The sequence below is a fragment of the Pelecanus crispus genome, chromosome 21, assembly GCF_030463565.1.
Source record: "Pelecanus crispus isolate bPelCri1 chromosome 21, bPelCri1.pri, whole genome shotgun sequence".
Classification (NCBI taxonomy): Eukaryota; Metazoa; Chordata; class Aves; order Pelecaniformes; family Pelecanidae; genus Pelecanus; species Pelecanus crispus.
Window position 1 is genome coordinate 5274934 of NC_134663.1, and position 17834 is coordinate 5292767.

Here is a 17834-nt window from a genome sequence, read left to right on the forward strand (position 1 = left end):
GGTGCTGAGCCCCGGGGCCGAGCAGCTGGGCAGGATGCGGTACGGATCCCGGGGGTGGCAGGCGTGGGTGTGTTGAAGCCCACCCTCGCCGCGCTGGAGGGGCTGGGGTGGAGCAGGCAGTGTCACCCCAAATCGCTGCAGCAGCCCCTCGGGGATGTCTCCTCCGCCGGTCTCCAAGCTGTGGATACGGGGGCGGGGGGTTGCTGGCGCTTCCCGTGCGGATCTCCCCTCAGCCAAATTGTGACCCATGGTAATACATCCTCTCTTTGTTAAGAAAGTCCCCATTTGTGACGATTTTACTGAAAACCTCTCGTCTCGCGCCCCACCAGCGCATCCTGTGCCCCCAGCCTGCCCCTCGGGCCGGCTCTCGGGGAGGGGGGTCCCATGAGCCGCCCCAGCTCCGCTGCCCTGCGCAGAGCTGTTCTCCACCCCCCTCGCCGGGGCCCGGGGGCCCCAACAAGCCCTAATGGCCTTGACCAGCCTCACCGGGGGCCTGGACCCACAGCCATGGCCCAGGAGCTCCGCTGAAGCTCAGCCCAAGGGCTCCAGTCCCTGCCCGAGCGGCGTTGGGAGCGCTTCTCTCCCTGCCTCATCACCCCAGACCCAGTCCTGACCTGCAGACCGACTTCCCGGCTTGACCTTGGACCTGCTTCAGCACCACGAATGTGCCCAGTGATCTCAGCTCGTGGTTGAACCTGGTCACCATCTCCGGGTCGGTTCTGCTCACGTTGTTCAGGTACTGGAGGACGGGGTGCTGGCTGGTGACGCTCCAGCTGTGCCATCCCCCATGGCTCGCCTTTATTTAGGGAGCAGCCCCACTCTTGCTGCTCCCCGATACTTGTGTGTTACTGTAACCTCTCTCCTGTTTCGGAGACTCCTTCTTCCCCATCTCAAAGGCCCACCTACAAAGTGTGTAGCAATTTATTATCTTTGAGCTCAGTATAAAAAGTAAATTATTTAGGGGGATGAACGGGACTACAGGGGGAACCATGAGTAACAGTCAGTCCATATACTGGGAAACTGGGAACCGCAGACAGTGACAGAGGAGCCCTTTGCTAGCAGGCGCTGGCAGTTCAAGTGGGATGGAGGAATTCCGCTACCCAGACACAGGAAAAATCCTGATGGATCAAAGACAGGCAGGGGCTAGGCAGGCCGAGGTGCAACCGTCCATCTGTACAGGTCCTATGTTTAGGTAGGACATCCTTGATTTAAAAGTCTTCCTGAGGTGCAGAGACCGGTGAGACTTCTCAGCAACGGTGCTGGGAGGAGAAAAATCTGCCACGGATGAGACAGTCCAGAGCGAGCACCAGTCAGCTGGAGGCTGAGCTCGGTCCCGTGGGTCAGCCCCGGCGGGCTGCTCCGTGCAGGGCTCAGTCGCCTTGTTTCACTAGGACATCAGACAGGTCCTCTGTGCCCTCCAGCTTCAGGTTCTGGGAATATAAGAGAAAAGCTAAGTTCCACAAAGCCAGCCTCTTTCCCTCTGAGGCCGAAGGCCTGGCATAAAAAAAACCCACCCCACACGAGGAAGGTTCAGAACAACGCCAGCCCCTTCTGTCACCACAGCGCACGCAAAACCAAGGCTTCCCATCGGCTGTTGCTTCGGAGACTGAAACACTCACGATGCTTAGAACACTGAGCAACAACGTGCTCACCCCTCTGCTGCCAGACCCACGGACAAGAAAGGACAGACAGCAGTTACACTGGAAACGCTACAAGCGCTTAACCACGGACTGTCGTTCCTAGCGCATCCGACCAATTTACGTTCACTATAAGCATGAAACAGGGACGTAAGTTGAGAAGTCCTGAGGTAGCCCTGACGTGGCAAGAAAACTGCCCTGCTCTTGGTGCTTTTCACGGCGCGTTTCACCCGCCGCTCCTGCTTGCACGCTGCGCTTACCTTCTCGTTTGCCAAATGCAAGAGGCAGGTGAAGGCTAAGGGGACAGACAGGTTGCTAGCCATCACAGAAGGCAGCCTACAAAAGAGAAGGGAGGAGGTTAGGGTGGCCAGAGCCTACTGCAACCCGCTGGACGGAGCATGCCTGCAAGGACCAGGTCGCCAAAGATTAGCTCTTCCCCAGGGACCTGGTTTTCTCTACCTTTCCCGCCCCGCTAGCAAAGAATTTGCCAAGCTGAATGCAACCCCTGGCTCCCCCGGGCAAACCCAGAGAGCAAGGGAAGAGATTTTTCCTCGTTAGGGTTCAGTTAGCAGGCTGTAACAGACACAGGAGGGGTCAGCGTTTGCCCAGGCTCAGCTGAAGTCTGTCCCCACCTTCAGTCCAACCTTTTTTAGGGCGTCTCTACCTGTGAAGCAGTTCCTTTGTGATGCCGCTGAAGACCTTCTCGCCGGCTACTACTGACCTGTCGTTCTCTTTCTCTGCATCTTCCATCTATTTCGCAAAAAGACAGAGACTGCTGAGACAGATTTTGCTCCCCGCTACTCAGCCTTGTGTTCAGAGAGAAATCATAGCAAATTATGCTCAGTCTGTCCTTACCAACCACCCCATGGGAGCAACACCAGTAGGAAGGAATTGCTGCTAAACCCACCCAAGGCTGTTTCCGCAGGAGTCACGCAGGTACGTGCAGGGCGTTCTCTTATCCTCGGGCCTGTTGAGGTATCTGGCTCCCCCTGCACTCACCTCTGCCACTGTTTCTTTCTTCTGTCCATCAGTCAAGAGGTCCCACATGTTTTTCTTCAACCTCTTCATGTCCATTTTCTTGGCTGTTTTTGCATACTGAATTGCTATCTTATTGACCTGTGGAAAAGAAGTCTAGGGTTAGCTGAGAGCAGCTGAGCAGAAGCAGCAGCACTATCCTCAGTCAGGACCACAGGAACAATCAAAACATGATTCTCCTTGGGAACAACGGTGAATGCTATCTTACTACTAAACCTTTGACTGTTTTTTTTTTTTTAACTCCCTTCTCTCACAAAGGGTTCATCTGGGAATAAAGTGTCCAGCAGCAGACCCAGGAGACCCTGCACCAGGGAAGCTGCTGTCTTAGGACTTCTAACCACCCGAGGTGTTGAGAGGCTTTGCGCCAGACCTGCCCAGCGAGCAGTTCACAGCTCGGCGACAAGTCCTTACCTTCTGGGGCTCAGCAATGAGGTTCAGCTCTCCGTACGTTGTGATATCGACACCGCCGCCGACCCTGCTGAGCTCAGCGTCTTGACCCTCGGGGTGGGTGGTGAGGTTGAACTCCCCTGTCTGGCCCATGAATTGAATGGTGTTGTTATCATCGTCGCTGTCTGCAGCCTGGTCAAGAAGACATACAGCAGTGAGGCCACCCAGAGACATCTTTGAGGAGCCAGAGATGTCCCGCACTGAGATAACACGAGCACCCGCCTCTCAGGAGGGTGGCGATACCTGCCCACCTTCCCCATGGAACGTGTTCTTATTCAGCTTCTCCCCATGGCGCTTAGGCTGGGCTAAGACTAAACCCAAGGGACATCGAGAGCGCACAATATCAAAAGACTGTTCTACGCGGAAAGGTAAGAGAGACGAGGGCTCTCCTGCCAGTGTGGGACCAGCCGAGACTTGCCACAAACACACTCAGGAGGCAGCACTGGCCTGGCAGGAAGCTGAAGCTTTAGAAGAAATCTACTTAAACGGGAGCTCAAAAAAGCCGGGAGCCAATCTCACTGTGTACAGATGACTGCAGAGGTGAGCCATGGCATTGACTCCTACTTTATGGCACAGGTGTATGGAAAAGGCTGGAATGGAGTTTCTGCAGCAACTGACTGGCAAACAGCAAAGGCAGAGAGTTTAGTTGATGTCACTAGAGTGAGGGGACAGGGGCATGACAGACTCCTGCAGCTTTGTCATAATCTGCAGCTCCAATTCTTTGTCACTAGTAATTAGTTCTGGACACAGATTCTTCCTAAACTATTTCCATCACATATCAAATATAGGCAACAGAAATCTTCTTGTTCCAGTTACCTGCAATGCAGGGCAGAAATTGGAGGTGTCATTGGGGTTGTTGTAATCGTACTCGCCGATCTCATCTTCGTGATCTAACGAGCTGTCTGGCTCAGACATCCTGCAGAGCTACGGAGACAAAACCAGGGGTCAGGAAAGGAAAAACTCTAAATACTTCCCCAAGCAATGCCTGCACCTTGTTCCTTCACCACCTCCCCTCTTCCCAGCCTGCTGGCTCTTCCTCCTCCTCCTCCTCCTCCTCCTCGCATACCCACTCTATAGCAAGCCCCTTGTAAAGCATAACAGCTAAGCAAAGCCGCTTCGGCATCTACAAGCAGATCAGTTCAGTGAGAGACATGCTGGCCCATCTGCAGCCCTGAGGAGCATCCCGAAACACTTCAAGCATTCAGTGAAGAGTGGTTTTGCACATGGAATCATTGCCAACAAGCTTCTAGAGAAGACTCCTACCTTAACAACGGGTTTGAGGAACAGCTGGAGCATGTTGTTAGGGTCATAGTTGAAGTCTGTGGGAAGCGTGGTGCTCTTCACATTCTGGCTTTCCAGAATGGATTTGGCTAGAGTTACAGGTGCCTGGGGAAGGTCATAAATACCATTACCCACGAGCTATCCACTACTTGGACAATTAATGCACAAATAGGTGCTTTGAACACAGGTCTTCTGAAAGGAGGCAAGTTCTGAGATGCCTCCAAAGAGAAGTTCTACACTGGTCCAGTCAGCGCACCCCGTGGCTTCTGTGCTGCTCCCTGGGATGCACTGCTGGACCCGCAGCATCTCTTTGACTGACAGGGTATAAGCCAGGAAGAAGCAAGCCTGATTCTCCACCCCAAGGTTTGTAAAACTCTCTACTTGTAACATGACCTGGAGTCAGAAAACCCTGCACCGAGGAACATAGGTGATGTTGGGTTTACAGAGCCGGTTTCACAGGAGCATGAGATAAGCCATTTGCAGGTGACACTTCCAAGACACGCCGATATGGCAAAAGAGAGAGCAGAAAGAGGCAGAAACTCAGCACGTACCTTGGTCTTACGGAAATATGCATCAAAGTCAATATCCTCATCAAAGTTAATTTCAAATGCTTTCTTCGCACTCCTTTTCTTGGTCTGTTTTTCAGAGCCAGCACCTGCTGCAGAAAGGAAGGAAACTGTCAGTGTTTTGTGACAGAGTAAGAACAAGCAGCTCACTCCTAACTTGAGCACCTGCTCCGCACAGAAAGGTCACCTACAAGGACTTTTCCCTTTGTTACGGGAAAGCAATAGGTGTTGTTCTCAGCATCGTGTTTTAAAGGGATCAGTATCTTTTTATAGAAGCAGAAAGTGTAATTTCATCTTCAGTATTTATGCAGAAGGTGCAAAACAACAGCAGGAGCTGTATTAGTGCCAGTATCTCCTATTGCTGCGGTGAGAGTCACCCCCTCAACTTCGAGCATCATTTACAAACCCAAACAACAGAGAATGCGTTAGACACCAAAGGATCCGCGTGTGACAGAGCCCTGCTGGTGTCTGACCTCAGTACTGCTTCTCATCTGGCTAGAAAAGAGCCATGCAGGCTTGTCCCCCTCTTTACTGTCCCTACTTTATGATTCAGATGCCACCCATCTCCAAAGGTTAAGCAGGACTTGGTGGTAGCCGCATCTGTAGCATACGAGTCGCCGTCTCTAAATACATACATTTGTGTCGAGGTTTGAAACGCCAGTGCTCTGGGCCAGCCCACATTGAGAGAGTTCGGGGACTGAAGTAGGAGTATTCCCCTGGTTTCATGGAGAGATGAAGGCACATGGTCCCGATGTCTCCCTCTCCAAAAGGAACTGCATCAGTTCTGGAAAGAGCACACATGCTGCTCAGTGAAATCATTTCTTTGGCACACACCGGGCCTGAGCGTGCATTTAATATCCAGATCAGCTCTGTACAGGCATCGCCTGCTCTCTGTGCCAGTGTGTGTGCAGAACTCCTGCTCTCTAATCAGTGAACGGTACTGTGGGTGTTCACTGTCTGGAGTCCGTGAGGCTGCTGCAAAACTAGAGGTGGGTCTGCCAAAGGGCAGGCTGGAAACTGGGCAGCGGAGTGAGCAGACAAGCAATCGCTCTGGGGAAATGTGACCATATGAAAAGGTCCTCTTGGAGGGTAGAGATATTATTGTAATGCATTCCTGGACATACCCGAAACTTGAGCAGAAAGCAAGCTATAGCCAGATGGGAAACATGTACTCAGAGAGCTGCCAGAAGTTGTAGCTGTGCTTTGATAGTAAGCGATAGGTTTTCAGTGACTACTTACTTCTTGCAGACTGTTCCAAAGGAGTTGAGGTTTTCTGTGAATTCCCCAATCTTGTCTGTTCCTGTACTCCGGGGGGAGTCAGAATTGAAGTTGTCATCTGGCAGGGTGGGAACACAGTCTTCCATATCACTGTCTATCTCCGCATTGATATCAAACACTTGATCACTCTTCTTAAACTTATCCAACAGGGCTGACACTGACTGTAGGAGAAGAAAGTGCTCAGGAAAAAAATTGCAAGATAGCAGCAGCCCTGCAGTGCAACATCCCTGTGTATCTCGGAGATCGCCTGGGAGGTGAGCACAGAATACAGCTCAAGTATCCCACCCCGCTCAAGTATCCCACCTGGCATGGAGCTAACGAACATACCTCATCGTGGGATTCAGCATCCCACTTTGTAAACTGGAAACCAGCCAGCGAAGAGCAGATGGGACGTTTCTCAACGCACTGTGTTAGCAGGGCTAGAAACAAGGAGAGCAAGGGGGAGAGATTTGATATAGGATGAAGCAACCAGCACCTAAAACAAGTGCCAGGCATTAAATCATTCTTAAAGCTGCATATGTAGGCAGCACTTCTTCCATGTAGGGCTGTGCAGGGCTCATTTCTCAGCGGAAAGGGAGAGTTCAGTTGCTACCCTAACTTGAGGGTGGGCATAATGCTGGGAATCTTACCAGAGCAGCGGGGTTTGGTAGTATGTACAGGCTCAAAACACTCTAAGAAGGTCAGTCCTTAACCTGGAGCACACTAATCTCAGCTGCTGCACAGCTCAGACCACGCATACGTGCCAGAGGTTAAGCTACACGTAGTGATCTAAAACCTACAAAGGTCCTGTTTTTCCAGCAACCAGTCTCAACTGGAGCAGAATCAGAGCTGAGACTAAAATGAGCACGCTTGGGAGAGGAAAAGGATCAAAAGGTCTGGATGGGCCCCTTTGCTTGGCGGTTACCGGCACTCACGCTTTAAATCGGTCACTTTTACAGGATCAGAGCTTGGCAACGTGAGCGTCTCTGAAGAAGGGAGAGGCACGATCTTCGAATCAAAGAGGAGCTCACTGTGCCAGCTTTGGGTATGCAGCCCAGAGAGGAAAATGCCAGCTGTGCTGCATTCATCAAAAGATGCGGCTGTTTTCTGGAACATGGGATCAACCTACGGGGATGGAATGAAACACAGAATCAAGGAATGGAGTAGATGGAGGGGGTGAAGCAGGTCTCTGCAGGAGACTTTTAAATACAGATCTGAAGGGAGAGTGACCCATGCATCTTTTTCAGCGAGGAGAGAACTCTCGCAGCTGCCTCACACAGGAGGAATATACGTGACTAGGAACAATCTTGCTGTAATAGCAGAATTCAGAGACGTGAATGTTATAGCCCAAGAGAGGAATGCACAATAGGGAAAACAATAGAAATGAGAAAGATGAGGCGACATCTCCTTGCCCCCACCAGAACGCAGCTGCTGCAGCAGCCCCCCTCCACCCACCTCACATCTGCGATTAGCCTCCGACACATTGATGTTATTCAAGTTCTGCTCGATGGTTTTGAATGAGTGCTTTTTCTTTTTCTGAACTGTCTTGACAGCCTCAGGAGCTGGACTGTCTTCTAAAAGGAAAAGAAGAACAAGCTACACTTAGAAAACTTCCTAAAATACCCTACGGAGGGATAGCAGAACTTTTACTTCAGTTTGTACAACAAACACACAAAAACCCCATGGACGTGAAGTTACCCAGTTAGGTATTGTCCAGGTTTTGGCTGGGATAGAGTTAATTTTCTTCTTAGTAGCTGGCATAGTACTGTGTTTATTAAACTGTTCTTATCTCAACCCAGGAGTTTTCTCATTCTTACTCTTCCGATTCTCTCCCCCATCCCACTGGGGCAGGGGGAGCGAGCGAGCAGCTGTGTTGCTGAGTTGCTGGCTGGGGTTAAACCACGACAGGTATCTCTTAGCATGAACCACCAATGTTTCATTGGCTAGATGCTGTCTTTCTTTTTATCAACTCTATTTTATCTTAACAGCACATTTTCATTTCAAAGCAAAGAGTGGGGCACTTCATTTTTAATGTTTCAGATTAGGCCACCTCTGGTTTGCATTCAAATCTGACGGGCCAAATTGTTGAATACAGGACTGAGCAACAGATTCATGTTCTCGTCTCAACCCTCCCTGCTCAAGCACCCAGGCAAACTGGTTCGGTATTTCCCAGCCCTTGAAAAATGGAGTTAGCGGTACTCTCCTAGACGTACAAAGCGCTTCGAAATTCATGGGTGCTACGTAAGTACACCGACATTTCTATTCTGTGCAGGTGGAACAGTAACAGCTGAACAGAAAATGAGTGAATGGCGCACCTCCTTCTGGGCTGTCCACGTCTTTTGTAGGTGCCGAGTCTTTGCCCAAGCCTCCAAGAACTTTGTAGGTATCTGCGTGGACCACGTCCACGCGCACGGCGTAAATCTTTGCACTGGCATCAAGCGTGCCAGCTGCTACCTGACAGGAGGAACAAAGGATGCAATTTTTACTTAGAAAGGAAAAAGTTCTCATCTAGAAGATGCAGACGCAGAAGACAAGCCGAAGACCTGAATTTCTGAATGCTCTGCATTAAAAGCAAAATTGTGAACCACTGGAAAAGGATTTATCCTGAAACCTACTGGAGACCTCGGCGCACAGTCAACGTGTCTTCCCAGGCAGAGCCTACAATTTGCTTTATCAGGTCTTTTGGAAGGGGTCTCGCAGAAGAATACTTAAAAAGTTGCCAAGATTAAGCAATGGGGAGAAGCAGGAAGGTGCAGATTTGCATCTGCCAGGAGACCTCTCTCCTCCACCTCTCCTTCAGGCCTTACTTTTGGGTCATCCTCTTGGTATCATTCCATTTTCCCGAACTACAAAGTCAAAAGAGGTGAAAGCGCAGGAGATGCCAAGTGCCCTTTTTGATCATAGACCCCCCCCAAGAAGGTGAAGGACCACCCACTGAAAACCTGTGCACTATTTCCCGTCCCTTCCTCGCTTTCATCAACCATAAGGCAGCTAGCTCAGGGGTTCCCTGAGGCCACGTTCAAAAGCTCTGCCATTTGTTCATTCATCCGAGAATTCAGTTCTCCCTCCTAGCATCAGTGAACTATTAAGTTCTATTAACTAACTGTTAAGTAAGTCTTTGCCCTGGCAAGTTCTTATTCTGACCCATCCCAGATCAAAATTAGTCCAGGAGTTAGCCACGCTAACTTCCTTTCTTTTACAGCCTTGTTTTGTTACTGGTTGTAACACCCAGTATTTACCTCAGAAGCCTCACAAGTCTTACTTTTAAACAAGCTCTCCTTTTGAAGGACCATAACTGAAAGAATTCAGCCTTTAATTTCTGCGGTACAAAAGGATTCAGTGCTGTAAGCTTCTGCCAAAAGTGACTGTGCTGCCTCTGCCAGATATTTTTAGTGGAAGTAACCAGCTCAGCTACCTCCAGCATTATTTGGGGTTTGTTATTGAGTAAACCTTAGGCTAAATGCCACTCAGAGACAAAGCACCACTGTGACTGGGCAGTGATTCCTCTCACCTTGAAGTTGGTCAGTTCAGAGTCCTTCTGTTTCAGGATCTCGGTCATGTAGTCTATCAGGTGTAAGCCAAAGGCATTCTTTGTGGTGATTTTCTGAAACAAAGCACAGCTCAGAAGTGATTCCCTGGAAAACGCCGCCTGTCAAAACTGGCTGAACCCTCATCCCGCCGGGGGTATTTACAGCAGGACCGAGGGCATACGGTCCGTGCCACGTCCCGCTTTGTTCCTGCTGCGAGGGCAGCGACAGGGGCCCCGATCTGGCCGTGGCTCGGGTCAGGGACGTGGCTCGGAGGGCTTGGAAGAAGAATTATTATTCTTCTTCCAAGCCCTCCGAGCCACGTCCCTGACCCGAGTAGCCGAGGCTCAAGGAGTTGAAAATCCCTTCCGGCCTCGCAACCGGCGCCAGAGGGAGGTGGTGTGGAGGGGCGGGGATGAGGGGCCCTCCCCGGGCCAGCCGACTCACGTTCTCGGTGGAGAGCTTGATGCAGGTGCTGTAGTGGTCCGAGATCTGAGCGTTGCTCCACTGCGGGAGGGCCGGCAGCCATGCCTCCGCCTGCCTGGGGGAGACACGGTGCTGTGGGGACCCTCCTCCTCCTCCTCCCCGCACCCTCCCCCCCCCCCCCCCCCAGCTCCTCACAGCGGGCCCGGCCCTACCTGGGCGCGGGTGAGGCGAGGCCGAGCGGCGAGTCGGTGCTGCCGAGCTGGACGTCGGTGGCCCTCGAGCGCCGGCGTTGCCGCCTCTCCCGTTCATCGTCGTTACCGGGGCACTCGGCCAGCACGGGGGTGCCGGTGCTGCCGAGGGACCGCGGGGCGGGGGAGGCGGCCGGGGCGCTCATCCTCACGGCGGGGCCGGGCCGGGCCTCGCCGCCTCAGGCCCGCCGCCACCGCCGCCCCGCCCACCCCCCCGCTTACGGACCAATCGACGCGCGGCGCGGTGGGCCGGTGACCAATGGAACGCGCGGGGTTCCGCCCCGCCCCCCCCCTCGGGTTTGAATCGCCGCGCGCGCCGGGCGCAACGGTCGCGGCGGGGGCGGGGCCCGGCCCCTCAGTTTGGCGGCGGACGGCGGCGGGCTCGGCCGCGCTCCTCGCCGCTCCTGGCAGGGGCCGGCCCGGCCGCATTCCCGCCTCAGGGTTGCGCCCTGAGGGCTGCCATCCGCCGCCGCCGGTGGTGCCGGGGCCCCTCTCGCACCGGCGGGCAAAGCCCGCTTCGGAGGAGGAAGAACCGCCAGAGCCGGCCTGCTGAGGTACTGACCGCCCCCCCTCAGCCGCTGTTGCCTTTCAGGGGTCCCCACGGTCATTGGCGCCTCCGTGGGCGCTCCCTCGCTTGCCCGGAGGCTTCCGTTTGCCTCTTATTGTCCGCCGGAGCCTCGTCTGTGTGGAAGTGCCCCCACGGCCCTCTGCCTGAGCCTTCAGTTTGCTCCGCGGGCCCCCCAGAGCGCTCCAGGTGGCTTCTGGCGGTCCCTCAACCTCTCTGTGCACTGTTTGGTGTTCCCCAGAGCCCTCTGCGTTTGTTTCCGTGCACCCCATGGCCCTCCAGGTGTTTTTTGGTGTGTCCTGTAAGGCCTCGGTGTGCCCTGAAGCCCTCTCTTCTTCAGCACTTTGGGTTTCTGGGCACACCAGAGCGTTGGCAGGGGGTCTTTGGGCTTTACAGTCTCAGGCTGGGCAGCACCCAGCAGCTCCGATGTCAGCCCTGTGCGGTGGGCTGGCAGATGGCTCAGGGCATCCCCCTGGCTTCAGCTCTGGAGCCCTCCGTCCTGCCCAGCACAGCATCCTTCCTCCCAGTCTGGCCCAGGCAGGATGCTCAGTGAGAGCAGGAGCAGGTCGCAGCTCCTGTTTTCACTGTGGTGCTGGAGGCAGAGAGACTGGTACGTGAGGAGCCAATGGTGCTTCCTAAAACCGATCCCTTCTGCTCTTGGGCTGACCCAAGGCAGCCTGCATTTGTGTGCTCCCCCATATCTCCACCTCAGCTTTTCACCTGTGTCCCCGGTTCTCAGCAGATGAGGCCAGGTTATCTGTATTGCTTTGGTTTCCCTGCGCTTACTGGTAGGAAAGGTTTGCTGGGGAACTCTGTTGCTCCTTAAATTTCCTTTTCCCAGCAGAGCCGTGGCCTGGAGTGCCTGATTCCACCACTCCTGCCTATGGCGCAGTGCCTGGGCTGTGGGCAGAGGACACACGGCTCCTTGCTTTAGCACGGAGAGCAGTCTGGACTGAGGGCTGAGGCAAGGCTGTGCGATGGGGGAGACAAAGCTGCGTGGTTTATTTTTTGTAGCATGTCCTGCGCTGTAGAAGTGTTAGCAGAAAGTTAGATGGCCTGGACCTGTGCCTGCCTCCACAATTGTCCTGACCCTGATGGGAAGAGCAGCTTCTCCAGTGGCACCACCCGGATGCAAAGCTTTTCCAGCCCTACCAGGCCAGCGTTCCCAGCCGTCGTCCCCCTGAGAGGGGTGAAGCAGCAGCTGTCCCGGTCCTTCTTGGGAGATTTAGGTACTGGGGACTGCGATGTTGTTGCGATCTGATGTCCGAGTTCTTCTTGACTGCCAAGTGCTCTTCCAGCCTGAACCGCTGGATGGGGCAGGAGGAAAAGATGCGTTTTGATCTCAACTACATTCCTCGGAGCAGCAATTGGGAAAGACTGCTGTGTTCCCTGCTGACCAACCCTGGCAGCAGTCCCCCCGCTCCCCACACAGAGCTGTACCGAGGGATCGCTGTACCATCAGCTAGTTTCTGTGCGGACTCCAGCCACCCCAAAAATGGCAAAAGAATAAACTTGTGGAGACTGGTCGCTGCTTGTAAGCACAGCTTGAGCACCCTGGAGGCCCAGGGCACTTCTAAAAGCTGCAAGGGACTAAGTGACTTGGGGGCAGGGGAGAACAAAAACCCTCGAGGGCTTTTTTTGTCCTCAAATAACTCGGGATCGGAGCAAAGGGGTCTGGCCCCTTCCCTCAGCTGCTCCAGTTGGGCCAGACTAAAACAGAGAGGCTGTAAAACCCAGGTTGTGCTTTGTGATGTGTCTTTCTATGAGCAAAAGCCTCTTAATGAAGCTTTTAATGGCTGTTGTAAACAAATCAATATCTCCAGCTATACATCCGAAATGAAAGAGGCTGAAGGAACTATGAAGGTTTTTAATGTCCAAATAAATTACTCCTGCCGTGGCACTAGCAATGTGTGGAGGTTTGATTATTCCCAGCCATTAGTGATGCTGGCGAGGACAGAAATATTCATGCTCTGTATTTAACTGGAAATTAAGAGAATGTATCATTTCATGACAGGAACTTTTACAAACGGCGGCTGCTCCCCCTTCGATCAGCTTCCCCAACTAATAAATCGCTGGCAGGACTTTGGGAAACTTGATTTACAACTCAGACCTGCCAGTGGGTGTTTGCCAGAGGATGTGTTCCTGAAAATCCCCGGGTAGATGGAGGTGTGCTGGGATTCTCCTGCTCTTGGAGGAATGCTGGAGGCTCATTTAAGGTTTGCTTTGGGAGCTGGGAAGGATGACTTATGAGGGAAAGCTGGCTGTCCGCCCACCAGGCAGCAACTGCTGCCTGCTGTGCTCCCAGTACTTTTCCACCTGCCTGCCTGCACTGTGCCAGGGCTGTGGGAAGCTTTGGGGTGACAGCAAACACGGGGGATGTCTCCTAGCTGCCCGCAAGTGCTGGAGGGGGGTGGGAAGTTTAGGAGAAGAGTGGGAAGAGGGGGAGCGGTCCTGTGTGACTGCCGCAGCTGCTGTGACCAACTTGAAACCTTGTCGGTCATGTCCACGGGACCGCTGAACTGCTCGCCGGGTCCTGGGGGTGGGATGCGCTGAGCGCTCCGGACCCACAACACGGGTAGCGTAGCAACGGGGATCTTCCCCAGCTGCGAGGCTTCAAAACAGAGCTGGGGAGCGTCGAACTCGCAGCCTTCTGGGCTTACCAGGACCTCTGCCCCCTGCGAGCATCAGATCTCAGCTTGACTCAGCGGGTGCTCGCCCGCGGCGATGGGGCCGCTGGAGGCTTGGTTTCTGCACGGGCCAGGGGCACTTTGCGTGCGCCCGCGTCCCCACGGGGACCCTGCTGCAGCGGCTGAGGCTGTTGATGCCACACAAGCGGGGTGTCTTCTTGTTGAACTGGCGCACCTCTCTATAAATGACCTGTAAACTGAAGATTATCTGGTAATTTCCATGTGCTGGAGCAGACACTGCTGGAGCAGATGCTACAGGAGCATTTATTAACCCACTGGTACTATTATGCAAACAACTGTGGCTCATCTTGGTAATAAAAGGCGATTTAGTATCTGCTCGGCTGCTGACGGTGACTGGGAAGGTGCTCGGTTTTGGTTTTCAGTGCAGATCTTTCTAGCAGACAGACACCCTAGGGTCAGCCTCTCCGACTGATTTTTCCCTTCCAGAGCGTGCTGTCTGCTGTCAGCCTGGCTTGTTTGGCTGCAGAGCTACTCGTGGTCACGCTTGTACCTCGGGGCACAACGAAGAGCTTGAAACCTCGGAAGAGGTAAATGGTTTGATTTCTCGAAGGTCTCATCAAGAAGTCCTGTTCCCGCGCAGCCTTCATGCACCCTGGCTCAGCGCTACGCCTGAAAAGGCTATGACACAGGTTGCACTAACCCAGCTTGGGTTTGTTTGGTTTTTTTTTCCCTTAAAGAGCGTGGCTGTGAGCGGGAAGGCCCCGGAGGAGGCCAGCGTGCGAGGGACCATCCCACAGGGTTCCAGAGCGCAGGATGGCCCCGCTGACTTCTCCCTTTGCAGGCCACTGGTTCGTTTGCGATGAGCAGTGATGATCTTGCCTTTTGTGCTCTCGTTTCTTGTGTTTTATTGCCAGGTAAAGCGCTTGTACTACAAAATCCAGGATTTCGCAGACCTGGTAATGGCTGCAAAATCAAATATAAAAATAACTCCTCAAGTGCAGTGATGTATCAATCATCGGTAGCACGGTCACAGCGCGGGCTCGCACTTACAGCTGAGGAAAAGTCCTCAAGGAGCAATCAACATAAGATTGCTTAAAAAAAAAAAAAAAGTCGAAAGCAGATGAGGGATGTGATGTAAATCCTCTGGAGCTGTTGGGGCTGGCAGCAGCAAGACGAGGCTGTGCCTCTCCCCAGCTTTGGTCTGGCTGTGCCCACGCAACGTCTCAACCTTGTTCTTGGCGACTTTTCTCTTGCAAGCGAAGGGAAGAGAAATGGGCGGGCTGGTCCGGATGAAACCGCCAGCCTGCAGCCCCTGAGAATCACACCGGCAGTCGTTCCTGACTGCAGGAACCTGCTGCAGAGATGCTAGATGGACTGTCTGGGTTGGTGGCTTGTTAATTCAGTTCCATTTATTTTGTGATTTAGGACTCCTAGCAGTTTGAAATGATCATTTCAAACTAGGTCGGTGCTTGTGAATGAGGGGCTTACAGCAGAGCTGAGCTCCTGCGGCTGTCTGCATGGGGGAGAGGAGGGTGGGAGCGGTGTATGCACGGGACCTGAATCCAAGAGGGCAAACTCGGCGATTCCCCACATCCCAGGGGAAATCGGTGGGACTCTCAGTCCTTGCACAGGCTGCCGACTGGACCAGGGTTTTCAGAGGTGCCTTTGAGGGTGCTGCGGGTGCCCTGTGTGGGGAGGAAAGGAAGATGGTTTGCAGAGCAGGACAGCTTGCTTCGCCATGCTTCTCTGCCTGCACGGAGCACGGGTGAAGTCCTCGGGGAGGATTTTATTGACAGCTCTTGAGAGAGCATCTCAGACCAGAGCTGCTCTGGAGGACGTTGTCTCCATCCCTTGGGCATGCCGAGTGACTCGGAAGTCCCTGGAGATGTGCCCAGTTGCCTCTGCTGCCGGTTTTGTGGCCTCTTTTTTTCTGCTGCCGATCAAATCCCGGTGTGGGTCGTATCTGCCACTGCTGTCCGGGTGTCGAACAGTGCGGGGTTATTGGGGCGTAGAGGTTGTAACGCTGACAACGTTAGTGCTGCAAGACAAAAAAGCTTCACACAAACCCATCTAACAGGGACTCCGCTCTCTGGAGGGTTATTGCTGCGGCGCAGCTGGGACGTGGGTATCAATCGCGTCTTTCGGAGACGCACGTCTTGGCGAAGGGCGGCAGGACAGGCTTTTGGGGGGGTGGTTTGAAGCCACGCATGTTTTTTGTCTTCCTCTGTGAAGGTGGTGAGATACCAGAAATGTCACCCAAGGAGACCTGCTCCCCTTTGGGGTATGGATTCCTAAATTCCTCAATTTAAATGCAAATTCGCAGCCGTTTGATTATGCCATGCATCAGAGAAGCTTTTGGACGGTGAACAGCTTGTAATAATCAGCGATGCATCCTTCAATACAGATATTATCTGCTGTTGCGATACGGCTGTGTGCCTCTGCAGAAAGCAGAGTGGTTCGGAACAACCCTCCTTTTCCCTCTTTCTCCTTTCGCCTCTGTTGAAAATTACTCTGATTACCTCCCTGAAACCTTTTTAATCAACCCGGACAGCACAATCTGCTTTGCAATAATGTTTTTGGAGGTGCTTTGCATGGTAATGCTCTTCGGAGCCTGGAATGCTGCTATTCAGAATGGCTGCGGCTTCAGGAAGGGCTTGTATTTTTTCTTGACACCTTGGTCTGCTGTAACCGGAATATTTTTTTATTGGGAGGCTTATAATTGCCTGACTTATAACTTACTTATAGGAACAGGGAAGGGGGAAAGCAGGATCAGCGTGGCACAGGAGCAGGTGTGTTAGCTGTGGCACGGCCCGTGGGAAGCTCATCCTGGTTGGGATCTCCCTCCTGGGATATCTTCCAGGATGAAGCCTTGATCTTGTGTAGCGAGAGCATGGGTCGCACCAGGAGTTCCTAGACCCTTCTGTGACACACTTCCCTGCCCATCAAATTGGTAAAATTAATAATATTTTACTTTTAATCAAGCCCATTAGATTTGTCACCATGCTTGAGCATCCTATTTAAGCAATCGTCACTCTCACCCACTCCCTTTCCTCAGGCATCTGCATCTCGCCGATGCGAAGGCAAGTCCTTTTGACATGGTTACTTGGCACCGAGAATATGAAGACTGCAGTTAATCCTCATTTCACGCTTGCACCCGGTTTGGGTTGATTTTTGAATTGCTTTGCTGCGGGTTCTCAAATCTTTCATTAGCTACTGCTTAATTCATTTAGTTCAGTAATAGAAAGTAATTGCTTGTCTAAACAACCAGACACCGCTTCTCTGTGTCCTGTAATTCTCTACCAAGTAGCCCTGCTTGTGGGGAAACCAAAATCAGCTGCAACCTGCACAGAAACTGAAGTGGAGAGCTCAGGAAGGCAAATGAAGAACATGAAGAATCCGCTTTCCTCCGTACGCTTTAAACTCAAGTTGTTTCTCTTGAAGCTCTAACTTTGTCATAATGATCTAACAGACTGTTTGGTGCTATGGAAACCCCAGTTTACACACTGGTGCATAGCTGCGAGCAATTAACTATCTTTAATTTTTGTTTTCTGGGGATATTTTTGACTTGTGTATTAAGCAAACATTTATGCAAAACACTGTGGAATCCATAAATGTTAATTAAGTTGAACTTGTGTCTTTGCCATAGCGGATCATCAGATTGATGGGTTCATTGAGGGCTGCAAAACTTCCCGTGATGGCGGCTATAAAAAGACACAACCGCGCAGGTGACGACAAGGCTCTGCTCTCCGGGTGGCACCTTTAGCGCGCTCCGTCCTGCTTTCACCCACTGTGTCTTGGCTTGACCCGGCTGCAGATCCTGGTTCCGCCCTGCCGGTGACGCCAGTGGGTTTTGCTGGCACAGCATCAACTTTGCAAAGGCGTCTTGCTCTGCGAGGGTGCCGTGGCACGCGACAAGTGGCAAAGGCCTGGGCTAGGGAAGGAGGGTGCTGACAAAGAGCTCTGCAGTACTTCACCAGCCTGCAAACGCAGGGAATAAGCCCTTTATCTGTCCCTCCCCTCCCTTGTAAAACCACCAACTGAAATTCTCCCCAGAGCCTCAGCCCTGACCCAAACCCACCAGGTAGCTCTTGATTTTGGGGGTTTTTGTATCAGATTGCAGATGGAGGAAACATGCAAACCGGGATGAACTGGGGCACAAGGAATCTGTATCGCCCCGTACCATTTCTGCAGTGGCTT

At 52.8% G+C, this 17834-nt stretch overlaps 1 protein-coding gene across 1 annotated transcript; it reads right to left on the reverse strand.

Annotated features, from left to right (window-relative positions):
• Positions 1–1370: 1370 nt before the first annotated feature.
• On the reverse strand, positions 1371–11032 carry NCAPH (non-SMC condensin I complex subunit H). The gene is made up of 18 exons (XM_075724072.1): positions 11010–11032; positions 10389–10565; positions 10198–10291; positions 9735–9827; positions 8539–8677; positions 7679–7797; positions 7159–7348; positions 6572–6663; positions 6206–6405; positions 5602–5750; positions 4952–5058; positions 4383–4505; positions 3936–4043; positions 3084–3251; positions 2637–2753; positions 2302–2387; positions 1898–1973; positions 1371–1430 (listed from the first exon to the last, which is right to left on the reverse strand). Exons 1-18 carry the CDS (start codon positions 11030–11032, stop codon positions 1371–1373), a joined length of 2121 nt encoding a protein of 706 aa, XP_075580187.1.
• Positions 11033–17834: the final 6802 nt, after the last annotated feature.